Below are 13344 nucleotides of genomic sequence, written 5' to 3'. Positions count from 1 at the left end.
ATACCTAATGTAAATGATGAGTTAATGGGTATGGCACACCAACATGGCACATGTATACATATGTATCAAACCTGCATGCTGTGCACATGTACCCTAGAACTTAAAGTGTATATATATATATAAAGAATATCAAAAATCACCAGTTGGCAAAATCCACAAACAGGAGAGATAAGTGATTTGCCAACAGTACTGTTATGGACTGAGATGTATTCCCCCAAAATTTATATGTTTAAGCCATAACCTTCAACATGACTATATTTGGAGACAGGGTTAATAAGGAGGTAATAAAGATCATCTGTGGTTCCACAGAACTGGAATCCTCATAAGAAGAGGAAGAGCTACCAGAGATATCTTTCCTTCTGTGTACAGAGGAAAGGCCATGAGAGTCCACAGTGAGAAGGTGGCCATCTGCAAGCCAGGAAGAGAGGCCTCACCAAAACCAATCTGATAGGATCTTGCTCTTGGCCTTCTAGCCTCCAGAGCTGTGAAAAAATAAATGTCCATTGTCTAAGCCACCCAGCCTGTGGTATTTTGTTAAGGCAGCCCATGCTGACTAATACTGGTATCTTTTCCCAGTTGTGTTTATAATATGATTAATGACAATGACTTCATGGAAGATTTAATTTTTATAACTGTGAACAAAAACCAAATGCTAGGTTTGTAATGTGGTACAACAAACTCTTTGATGGATTTTGCTCCTCATGTAGACTTTGAGGATGATAATTTAAACAAATAAACCATTATTTTGGAGTAACTTTAAATGTACAGAAAAATTGCAAAGATAACACGGAGAATCCCTGTACACCTTCACCCAAATTCCCTTAAGGTTAATATCTTATGTAATTATAACAGAGTTGTCAAACCTACAGAATTAATATTTGTACCATACTATGAACTAAACTACAGATTCTATTCATGTTTCACTGGTTTTTCCATTGGTGACTTTTTTCTGTTTCAGAATACAATCCAGGATACCATATCTACATACCCATCATGTCTCTTTGGCTGCCTAGGGTCTGTGATAGTCTGCCAAGTCTTTGTTTTTCATGGGATTGTGATAGATTTTATGACAGAAATTTTATCTTAATGACAATTAAGTTGTAAGACTAATTTTTTGTTATTTAGAACCATAGGAATAGAGTTGGGGAGACAACACTTTGGCAACCAACAAAACAGCCCATAGTGCCTTTTAAAATGCTACTGGGCCCCATATCCAGATATTTTAATTTAACTGGTTTGGGGTACAGCTTGGTCACTGGGAAACTTTAAAGCTTTCCAGTGAGTCCCTTATACAGTCAAGGTTGAGAATCATCGCCTTAGAGGTTGGGAAGTCCAACATCTTACTCAAAAGAGCATTGATTCTCAAAGCGTAGTCCCTGGAATAGCGAGTGATTCTGATGTACCCAAAAGTTTGGGAACCAGTGTAATAGGAGAATCTCTGCCAAATTATTCCTCTCAAATGCCTTGAATAATCCTTGTAAAGGAGAACTCATGACTCATAGCATATGTCACTTGACAGCTTAATTGTTAGGAAGTTATCCTCCATTGAAACAGACTGCTGAATTGTAATTTCCAATCAATGGTCACAGTTTTGTTTCTTAATTAAGTAATGACTCTACAAATACAAACTCAAACATTGTATTGAATCTTATAGAATTCCAAATGGGTTTACACTTGAGAAAATGTTCCCTGCAGTGGAAATTCACCTTGAAAATTTACCTAAAACCCTCATACACTGCGTATGAGAATATAAAATGATATGGCTGCTTTGAAAACAGTCTAGCAGTTCCTCAAATGGTTAAACATAGAATTACTCTACAATCCATCAATTTCATGCCTGGTATATACCTAAGAGAAACAAAAACACATTTTCACACAAAAACTCATATACGAATGTTCATAGCAACATTATTCACAATAGTGAATTAAAACCCAATATTGAAACAATCCAAATGCCATCAGGTCATGAATAGATAAGTAAAATTGTCTGACCACCTCATCATTATATGATTTGAAAAGTATTACAGTCCTTAAAATCTGTGAAATGGCTCTATGAAATTAATTTCACTCACAGTCACAAACCATTTAGTTTAGGGAAAGACTCTATCATTTAGAATTGAAATAAAAATATTTAAACTTATTCCTGTTGAGTCTCAGAAAAAAAAACCCAAAACGAAAGCCTCAGAAATAGCCTCAGAAAGAAAAGTTTTTCCTTGACCTTCTCCTGCCCTCCTATCTCAGTCTCATTCTCCCCCAAGGATAGCCAAAGAAACTAGAATCCCTCTTCCCCAAGGCAAGTCATACAAACCAAAACCCCTTTTCCCCAAAGCCAGCTGTAAAACCTAAAATTATTACTCTACCTATCCCTTCACCTTTCTTTCTATGTAAAAACTGGCCATAAAGAAATTATCTGACATCCCTTGTTTGACTGTAGGTCATAAGACCCCCATTCCAGAATGATTCTACCCCATGCCCAGAAGGAAGGAATGCATGCTCAAGAGGTTAAGAAGAATCTAGGGACACAGGCCTTGCTGGCTTTCCCCACTCAGTCTGTTGCCATTAGGTCATATTCTTTTTGTCCAATCATATTTCTTCATGGCTCTCTGTACTTTATTGAACCTAAATATTAAATGGACAATTTCCCCTGTATCTTTGGGTCTTCATTCTGAAGGCTCCCATCACAGGTTAAATAAATTTATACGCCTTTTCTCTAATTACTCTGCCTTTTGGGAATTGATTTTTCAGCAAAGCTTCAGAGGGCAAAGTGGAACTTTCCCCTTGGCTCCTACCTTCCTAACGAATCAAATTACAAAACATATATTTGCTTGCGCATCCAATTATGATGTAAAGTGAATATATTCATAAAATGAATCACGTCTCAGTTTAGCAGATTTTCCTGGGATGCTTATTTAGATTTTTAATTTGATTCATTAAAGTACCTGAAGAGGTAGAATAAGCTGAAGTTACAAAGAAGCCAAAACTGCGAGGCAACACAAAATTTTGGTTATTAAACAGAAGAAGAGCAGAGAATAAGGAAGCCAATAGGTACAGAGAAGGACAGGAAAAAGATGGACAAAATCCAATACTTAGTGACTAGCTGAGTTGCATTAGTGACAAAGAACTCTAGTTAATGTCCAAGGGTTCCAAACTTCTTCAGGTCAAGAATGAACAATATTCCAAGTGAGATCTTTCTGAGGCCTGGCAATGCCACCATTCCTGCTCTTGAACTTCCATGAAATTCCATTTCCTCATTAATCCCTCTGATAAAAATCCCATTACATTAACAAGTCCAGTGGAACTGGAACACTTCTCAAATTAAATGTGAAATTCCTTAATTATACTTAATAATTTACTTGTAATTTTTTTCACCCCAGTCACTTTCAAATAATACTTGAATGAGATTAGTTAAGTGTAAGCCCAGTCCTATTCCCAAAAGAATTCATGTATTTCCAGAATAAGCAGATTCTACTGAAAATTTATCCTCCCTCATTCTCTCAAAGACTTTCTCAAGGTCACAAACAGAAGCAAGAAGATGATTTGGGGAATTAAAGGAATGGAAAGAAACTATCTACCTGTGGGATTCAGGAATCTTTCATAGACAATATGAAAAAGAAAAGTGAGCCAGCTCTTTTGCTAGCTTTTCCATTCTCTGCAGATGAAATCAACAATATCACTTCTTTACATAAAAAAATTAATACAAAAGGCAACTGCACCTTATGAAGCTGAAAATAGTAATCTATTGTGTTTAGTATTCCCTCATATATAGGGGTAAGAATTGCTAAACATGGAAAAGTTAATTTTTCCTAAAGTATACAGTCTGTGACAAAAATGAAGTATAGCTCCTGTCCTAACCTTTCTTGTAATGGCCAATAAAGTGTCACAGTTTTAAAGCTATTATACCCTATGGTGTAAAGAAATTTCAAAATTAGCTCCTGTTTTGTGGCTGTGATAAATTCATGCATTCTTTTAGCACTAGGCATCCAGGGAAGAGATTCCCAGAGTGCTTTCTGCACTGCTGAGAGCTTACCAAGCAACAGTAAGTAAAAATAAATCTTCACAGCCCCAAAGAGCTTTGAATTTCCATGATGTCATTTACACTAAGCAATAGAACAGCAGGCCCTGAGTCAGAAATTCTACAGAATTAGAATTATGTTAATTTTTTCCCTATTAGCTATTAAGCACCATATAAATTTCTGTATTTGGATTACATATATATACACACACACACACACACTACCCAAATTATATGTTATATAATATATAATATATATCTAATCTTCTAAGGCTATACAATATATGCAGATGTATATGGAATTCATAGAAAAAAGTGAATTATAATAAGCTTTACCTTCCATTCTTGTTTTCAGAAACATGAGAATTTACTTCAATTAATTTTTCCAGGTTCTGGTCTCTAAGAAAAAAATATGTTATTTATATATACATGTATATATGATTTAGTTACAACATAATGACAGGAAATAAGAAAATACTGAAACATTTAAAAATCAGCACATAATCTTAGACATAGTCATTTGTGACCTATCAGGCTATGGGAGATTGAATATCTGACATTGAGCTATTTGATCCATACAACTCATGGATCGAACATGGAAGTATGGATTACATTGTGAAAGAGAAATAAAGAACTAACTTTTTGGAAGGTTTGGGAAATCTGATCTGAAAAGAAATCAATAATTTTTATTCACATTCAGTTCATTTTTCTTTTTTTATTGATGTATAATAGATGTACATAGTTTCAGGGTACGTGTGATGATTTAATACATTCATATAATTTGTAAAGATCAAATCAGTGTACTTGGGCTATCTATCACCTTAAATATTTATCTTTTCTTTATGCTAGAATCATTCAACATCTTCTCATCTAGTTATTTGGAAATGCGTAATCAATAATTGTAAACTATAGTCATCCTACTGATCTAATACTATGTCTTATTTCTTTTATCAAACTGCATATTTGTACCCATTAATCAACTTCTTTTCAGCTGACATTTAATGAGTATTATCTCTGTGTCATGAAGTACTAACTGTGTTTTCACATGGGTTATCTCATTCAGATCTCACAAAAGTCCTGTAGAACACTATCTGGATTTCAGAAAGGCAACGTCAGTTTTCCAAGGCCAATTAATTTTCGGAAGAGTCAAGATTTGAGATGATGCCATCTGCCCACCTGAAATCAATTCTTAGATGTTTACCCAGAGACCTTATTTAGGCTTTGGGGATCACAGAAACAAGGGAAATCAACTCAAAATTTGAATAAATAATTCATTATGTGGGGGACAAATGGAGTGATTTGATTCTTATATCTTGGGCTGCATTAATGATTTGACACCCTTTCATGAGACACAAGATCCTCTGGTATGTTATTTATATATTAGGTATAACATTGATAGTTCTTTTTTTTTTCTTTTTTCATGAGTTATGAAAAGTCTTTGTCATAGGGTAGGAACACTGTTTAGAAGTCAAAACAATGAGGCCCAGTTTTTTCCTTACTTCTGTGAGCAAGTTAGCCAACCATTTTAAACTTCATTTTGCATATTAGTCTGTTTTCACGCTGCTATAAAGAACTGCCTGAGACTAGGTAATTTATGAAGAAAAGAGGCTTAATTGACTTACAGTTCCATATGGTTGGGGAGGCTCTAGGAAACTTACAATCACGGCAGAAGATGAAGGAGAAGCAAGTACCTTCCTCATAAGGCAGCAGGAGAGAGAGCCAGGGGAACCAAAATTACTTTTAAACCATCAGATCTTGTGGAAACTCACTGACTCTCATGAGAACAGCATGGGGGAAACTGTCCTCATGATCCAATTACCTCCCACTAGGTTCCTCCCTTGACATGTGGAGATGTGGAGATTATAATCTGAGATAATATTTGGGTGGGGACACAGAGCCAAACCATATCATTTTGTAAAGAAGGACACTAATGTCAAAACTCACACAATTGTGGTGAGAATGAGTAAGTTAATGTAAATAAAATTCATGGCACAATGATACGGTTTGACTGTGTCCCCATCCAAATCTCACCTTGAATTGTAATAATCCCTATGTGTGAAGGGTGGAGCCAGGTGTAGATAATTGAATCATGGGAGTGGTTGTCTCCACAATGGTCTTGTGGTAGTGAACAAGTCCTAAGAGATCTGATGGTTTTTTAAATGGGAGTTCCCCTAAACAAGCTCTCTTGCCTGCCACCACGTAAGACATGCCTTTGCTCCTCCTTCGCCTTCCACCATGATTGTGAGACCTCCCCAGCCATGTGACAATGTGAGTCCATTAAATCACTTTTTATTTATAAATTACCCAGTCTCAGATATGTCTTTATTAGCAGCATGAGAACAGACTAATACACACACAGTGACTACAGTTGTGGGTGAATTGAAGAAGCATAAAAAAAAAAATAGAAGTGCAGTGATCCTGCAGTTGGCACTGTTGATTCCACATTTTGAGAGGCCACTGTCACATTTTATTTCTGTCCTAAATTGTCACATCTTTGGAATTAACTCTGTTTTTTAACAATCTCCCCTCTCATGGTCCTAAATAGTGGGTTCAAATAAGGTTATTATACATGGAATCAGTATATAGACTCTCACTCACAGATATTGGTAAAATGTTCTCATGTTTACGTGGGATGAGATTTAATACTCTTTACATAAAATCCAAGCTGTCAATATTGGTATAATATACAAATTCGGCAGCATTCCCTAGCCACACTTAAGCCTCACATTTAAAACACTAACTGCATACTTTTGAAACTGTAGAAAATAGGGTACATTACTTTTTAAGTGAGTTACAGTGGAACTATGCCAATTAATGTAGGTAAAAAGTACTAGGTTTCAGAAGTAGTTCGGAAGTATTAAATTATTGGCTCTGCAGTCCGAACGATGTAAAATTCAAAACTGAATTCTTCTACGTAACTGCAAGAACTGAGTAAGATAATCTACTACCCTAAATCCTGCAAACTGAGAAATGGTGACTAGAGTCTTTGGATTTGCCTAATCCTTGATGGTCTCCACTAATTACTAGAGCCATCTTCTTGGCATAAGGGGCCACAAAACTATTTTAACAACCTTAGCCATTAAGAGATCTTCCCCTTAATGTTTTAAGTAATACTTTACTAAATATTTGGGGATAGTGGAATAAAATTAAAGGGAGTATCATGGTATTCCATGATCCAGTTTCCTAGAAATGTCAAACTGGGATGGTTGGCAGTGGTAAATAGTGGAAGATCATCAGGAGGTGTGAATCTTGGGCAATTAGAACTTTGTTTCTCAAAGTGATTCCCCTTCCAGTGCTAATGCTGGAGGAACTGAGTGCTAGTTTTATAGGTAAACTGGTGGCTTTCGTTACAACTTGAAAGTAGGGTCATATTATTATGGCCTAATATGGCCTTGCACATAGTAGCTGCTCCATAATTTAATTTAATTCCACAAATTAATTCCATTTGTGGAATCAATTTAAATTATTAATTTAAATTATCTTTTCTTTTTTGGGGAAACCTCTTACAACCTTACCCAGCTCTGAGAAAAGATATTAAAGAAACCCCAAGGGAAAGTATTAGCCTAGACCATGAACCTTTAAGATTGTCTGGTCTGTCTATATCTAGGGACATAGTATCCACCAAATTCATGTGGAAAAAAGACCAGTAAAGCCAGTTATGGACATTTCACCTCCATTTCTGTCCATCACCCAGCACCTGCCTTACTTCACCCCTGAATGCACGTATTATATTTATTTCCTTTTTGCACAGCTCCCAGTCCTGGCTTTGTTTCATTATATTTGGAGCTTGTTCTGGGTTGAATTATACACTCCCCCAAATTCACATGTTGAAGTCCTAACCCCTAATACCTCAGAACGTGACTTTATTTAGAGATAAGGGTCCTAAGAGGTAATCAAGTTACAAATAGTGTCTCTAAGATGAAATTTGGACTCAGACACACACAGAGGGAAGATAAAGTGAAGACATAAAGTGAAGACAGTTTTCTGGCTGGGCGCGGCGGCTCACGCCTGTAATCCCAGCACTTTGGGAAGCTCAGGTGGGTGGATCATGAGGTCAGGGGTTCCAGACAAGCCTCACCAACATGGTGAAACCCCGTCTCTACTAAAAATACAAAAATTAGTTGAGCGTGGTGGCAGGTGCCTGTAATCCCAGCTACTCAGGTGGCTGAGGCAGGAGAATTGTGTGAACGGGGGAGGCGGAGGTTGCAGTGAGTCGAGATCGCACCATTGCACTCCAGTGTGGGCGACAGGGCTAGACGCCGTTTCAAAAAAAAAAAAAAGGTGAAGACAGTTTTCTACAAGCCAAGGAGAGAGGCCTGGCACAGATATTTCTCTTTTGGCCTGAGAAGGAGCCAGCCCTGTGGAAGGAACCAACCCTGCTGACAGTTTGATCTTGGACTTCTGCCCTCCAGAACTGTGAAACAACAAATATTTGTCTTTAAGCCACCCAGTCTGTGGTAGTTTGTTATGCAGCCCTAACAAATAAATACAGGTCTGCTTCTACCCTTACAATGTGATTACATGTATTTTCTCAGCCTTATGGTGGACATCCTCAACTCCTCCTGGCTTTGAACTCCTGACTGCTGTAGATACTGCCCACATACTGCTCAACCTCTTTTGTACCTTAGTTTTCATGAGGGGGAGAAAGAATGGGTTTGGATCCGAGAAAGGAGAAGAAGCCAGAATCTTAAAAATCCAACAACTATGGATAGATAACTCAAAATTGCAACCTACGTGTGCCTTCAAAGAAACACATTTCCAAAGAGGAGATACAGTTGCAAATCATCAAGTAAACTATATTATTATTTGTTTCATAACATTTTTCTTATTTTATTAAACACTACCACATATCAGGTTTAGTCGAGTAAAACAACTATGGATAGATAACTCAAAATTGCAACCTACGTGTGCCTTCAAAGAAACACATTTCCAAAGAGGAGATACAGTTGCAAATCATCAAGTAAACTATATTATTATTTGTTTCATAACATTTTTCTTATTTTATTAAACACTACCACATATCAGGTTTAGTCGAGTAAAACAACTATGGATAGATAACTCAAAATTGCAACCTACGTGTGCCTTCAAAGAAACACATTTCCAAAGAGGAGATACAGTTGCAAATCATCAAGTAAACTATATTATTATTTGTTTCATAACATTTTTCTTATTTTATTAAACACTACCACATATCAGGTTTAGTAGAGTAATATTTATTTATTTAAGGCTAGTCAAGTGAAGCAGTGGAAGTGGAAAAGGAACAAAGAAATCTATAACTGGTGTGAGCAGTTAGTAGTAAACACCACTGCACTCAGAGCAGCCAAGATTTTACTCTGAATAATCTATACCAATATTTAATGCCAAATAGAAAGTTCCAGATGAAGAAAAGTACAAAATGTGTATTTACTTTGGCTATTCACTCTGATTGACGCCATCAGCTACATTTGAAGATCCAGTAAAAGAAGCACAGACTGCTCATAAGCTTTCAAAGTTAAAGGAGATAAAAATAAATTTTTGTTCTTTAATTAAGACCACGTCAATTGCATGGTGACTTTTACACTGTGGTATAAGATGAAGAACTGTGAGTCAAGTGTGAAAAATAGATTTTTATAGAAATGCAACCAAATGCTGCAGGGTTAAGCAGAGGCTTGATTCCAATCCCCTTTCATGGCAGTGGCATAGAAGGCAGGCAGACCTTAAAATATTATACATTGATGGGCAGGTGGAATTAATTCTAAAAAAAACACCAACTTTCTGTAGTTACAGAAAATTGTTGAAGAGCAAATTGTTACTGACTATTGCAACTAATAATGTTTTTTGTTTGTTATTTAGAGAGTGGGGTCCAGCTCTGTCTCCCAGGCTCGAGTGTAATGGTGGTTTCATAGCTCACTGCAGCCTTGAACTCCTTGGCTCAAGCAATCTTCCTGTCTTAGCTTTCCAAGTAACTGGGACTACAGGTGCATGCCATCACACCCAGCTAAATTTTTTTTTATTTTTGTAGAGACAGGGTCTCACCATGCTGTCCAAGCTGGTCTCAAACTCCTGGCCTCAAGCCATCCCCTCACCTCAGCCTCCCAAAGTACTGGGATTACAGGTACCTGGCCTAATAATGTTTTTTAAATGTAGATTTCAGAATATTTGGGGAGAAATATGAGTTATCTATGACGTAAAAGCCACAGGACAATTTTTGAGTAATTTATCCATGTTATAATAATGTCATTTATTTTCTACTACCACATCAAAAACCATAAACTCTCATACAAAGCAGGTGAAGGAAAAAAAATAGAGATTCTAGAGACCCAGGAATTATGTCTTTTACTATACAACTTTTCCTAGGAGAAGCTCTGCATATGAGAAAGTTATTAGCTCACTCCTAACTGTTCTTCCTTTCTCATGTGGGTGTGGGAGGTATTTATTAATAGGCCGCAATATGTTTCTCACCATACAGCTCATTTAAATTGCTTTTGTAGAGTAGCAAACATATTTACAAAATTGAGAGTCTTCATATAAAAAATGTACTATGGTATTCCTTTTATGCCAGGAACTAAATCTTAAGTATTAGGTGTTAGTTCAAAAGGAATATCTGTCTTTCTGAAAGGAATAGAGAATACAGTGAGAGAACTGGTATAATTCCTCAACTTACTGACATAGCAAAATGGGCCCAACTCTTTATGTTTTTACATATTTTTATAATTCTTTTCAGTGAGGGAGTCTTAAAGATTTTGTATTAAACAAATTAACAGGTCCATAGAGCAGTTGGGCAATTCAGGTATTTTAAATATAAGATGTGACCAAGAATTTCAGTGGCTCCAATTCACTATAGTTTATTGAGATTATGTCATGAGCAAAAGATGGTCATTGACTCAAGCAAGGAGACCAGTCACAAGAAATCTGATTCTTTTCATTTGGTTTCACTCATAGGGGCTCAGAATGTCACAGCTGGAAGGCTAGACTTTCTCTAAGTGGACTATCACAAGGCATTGATGAGGTTGAGATTTATCCTTTAATTCAATATTTGCTAAATACCTAACATGTGCCAGGCGTTGCATTATGCACTATGGGTAAAGAAATAAACAAGGCAGACCCAGTAGTTACCCTTAAAGACCTTATAGTCAAAAAGGGATGATTAAATAATAACTCCCTTGAAGAGACCAACATTATGGGACAGAAAAGACAGATTGAGAACATCTAGAAGAAGCATCTGATGCAGATGTGGTGGGTTAGGAGGGCTTCCCAGAGCCTGAGTGAGAGACACCTAAGCAGATACCTAAAGGATAAGTAGAAGTTAACCAAGCAATAGCGATGAAGGAGGAGTGAGGAGTATGCAAGTTAGAGGGTGTGTGTGGGTGGGGTTTGCTTTTGGGTGGAGAATGATAATAGACTGGAGTGGGAAAGCCCATAGATGCCAGATCACGGTGGGCTTGGAGACCAGGTTAAGGAGGATCATGGCCATTATGCAATAGCAATGGGGAGCCACAGAAGGAGTTTAATCAGAATGACATGATCAGATTTGTGTCTTAGGAAAACCACTCTACAGGGTGGCAAATGGATTGAAGGGCAGAAGGGGAGATTGGCAGCAGAAGGGCAAGTTAGGAGGCTGAACAATAATCTGGACTACAGAACCAGTGGGTATGATGAACTGTCTTGGACCACTCCCTGAAATTAGGTGACACATCCAAAGTGATTGATTGATTGATTATGGGGAATGAAACACCAGAAAGAGTCAAGGTTGTCCCCAAGTTTGTGTTAACAGAAATATGAAAAATATGCAATAGGTAGTTAGGAAGGAACTCTTCTCTTTTTGGAATACTAAAAACTTGGGGATGTCTTAACAAATAGGAAATCCTTAAGAAGATGGAAGTATAATGCCACAAACAGTTAAGAGTATTTTTTTTCTACTTTCGATGAAGGATGCCTTTTCTAACTGTAGAGACCGTGGTGTCACTAGATGCTTTTCAATATTCATTCAGGAGCAGAAATTTAGCATTTTAATAATCAGTCTAACAACAGTTTATAGGCTACAGATAACTGAATATCTCTCTTTGACACTGGTTGATGAAAATGTGAAACTGTTACTACCAAAAGTCATGCAAATTCTTACTGAATAAATGAAAATTTTGTGCACATCTGTATTTTTTCCTAGAAGAAGTTCCAGGATGCCTGCTTACATTCTGATCAATGGCAGTAGTTTATTCAGCCCCTAACTATGAATTAAATATACAGCTGCTAGAAATGTCAGCAAAGTCAGATGAAAGAACTCTGATTCACGGCTGTTACACTATTAAATAATCAGTGCTTATGTCACACTGAATTGATGTAACAGTGCCTTGTGACTGTTCTTCCTAGTGAGAGGCACTTTTAAAATACTCTCCTTCATAGCTACATTAAAATCAAGAGGGCAGAATGGATAGATTATAGATACGGGTGGCTGAACCAATTGAATGAAGTCGCTTTTTTCAAACAGATGGTTCAGTCTTTCCTGTTTGTCTGCTTTGTGATAATTCTTGAACACCCCAGCTGATTCTCATCATATCTGTCATACTAGTAAACAATAATTAGACATAGGTTAGGTTAGATTTGTGAATCAAGCCACCATCTTAAAACAACACGATAGCCAATATTTTTTAATTTTTTTATAGTAATCATATCTGTGTACGGAAAATGTCCTCTTTCTATGGATATTTGATTAGGAGTTGCTGAAATATAAACTACCTTTTTACCAAATTGGCCTCTTCTAATAAAATAACAGGCAAAAATCCCTTCTGAGAAAGTTACCGTTGTCAATAAAGCACAATTGTCAGAAGGACTGAGGGAGGAAAGAGGTGGAGGGAGGAGATGTGGGAGAGAAAGTGAGAGACTAAATTTTTCACTGTCAGTTATTACATAACGTGATTATTAAACCTAACCACTTTCAACATGATTGGGAACTTCCTAAAACTGTTACTGATATAAAGAAAAATCCACCCAACAAATGCCACTATAAAGAAAGGGTTCTACTTCGCAAAGATATTTCCGTACAATTCTCAGCAGCAGAGTCCACTGTTATTTCAGTTATTAGAAAATCCACATACAGCAAAGTTTTCTTTCCTCCCTGTCATTTTAACAATAATCCTCCAGAATAAATATATCTGATCATAGTCCTTTAACTGTGTATGAGCAGCAGAGGATCATAGGGAATATGTAGAATGGAAAGAACAAGAGAGTCTGAGCTGATTTAACCACAGATCTTTTGTTTTCCCTCTAGGTAGTGACATCAGAAGTCCCTGAGTTTAAGTCCAGGGTGTATTTTTCTTTCTTGAAAAGGTTATTTAGTACCTTTGAGCTCTAGTTTC

At 36.8% G+C, this 13344-nt stretch overlaps 1 protein-coding gene across 7 annotated transcripts in view; it reads right to left on the bottom strand.

The window, feature by feature from the left end:
* The window catches only part of SCEL (sciellin), a 111511-nt gene that overhangs the window by 14373 nt on the left and 83794 nt on the right, over positions 1-13344 (bottom strand). For all 7 annotated transcript variants that reach the window (XM_010360531.2, XM_030922375.1, XM_030922377.1 and 4 more), the window contains one exon: positions 4349-4411. In XM_010360531.2, coding sequence (XP_010358833.2) covers positions 4349-4411 — 63 coding nt within the window. The remainder of the gene's footprint in view (positions 1-4348; positions 4412-13344) is intronic.

The sequence above is a fragment of the Rhinopithecus roxellana genome, chromosome 18 (assembly GCF_007565055.1).
Source record: "Rhinopithecus roxellana isolate Shanxi Qingling chromosome 18, ASM756505v1, whole genome shotgun sequence".
Taxonomy (NCBI): domain Eukaryota; kingdom Metazoa; phylum Chordata; class Mammalia; order Primates; family Cercopithecidae; genus Rhinopithecus; species Rhinopithecus roxellana.
This window is presented reverse-complemented; position numbering and strand designations above follow the sequence as displayed.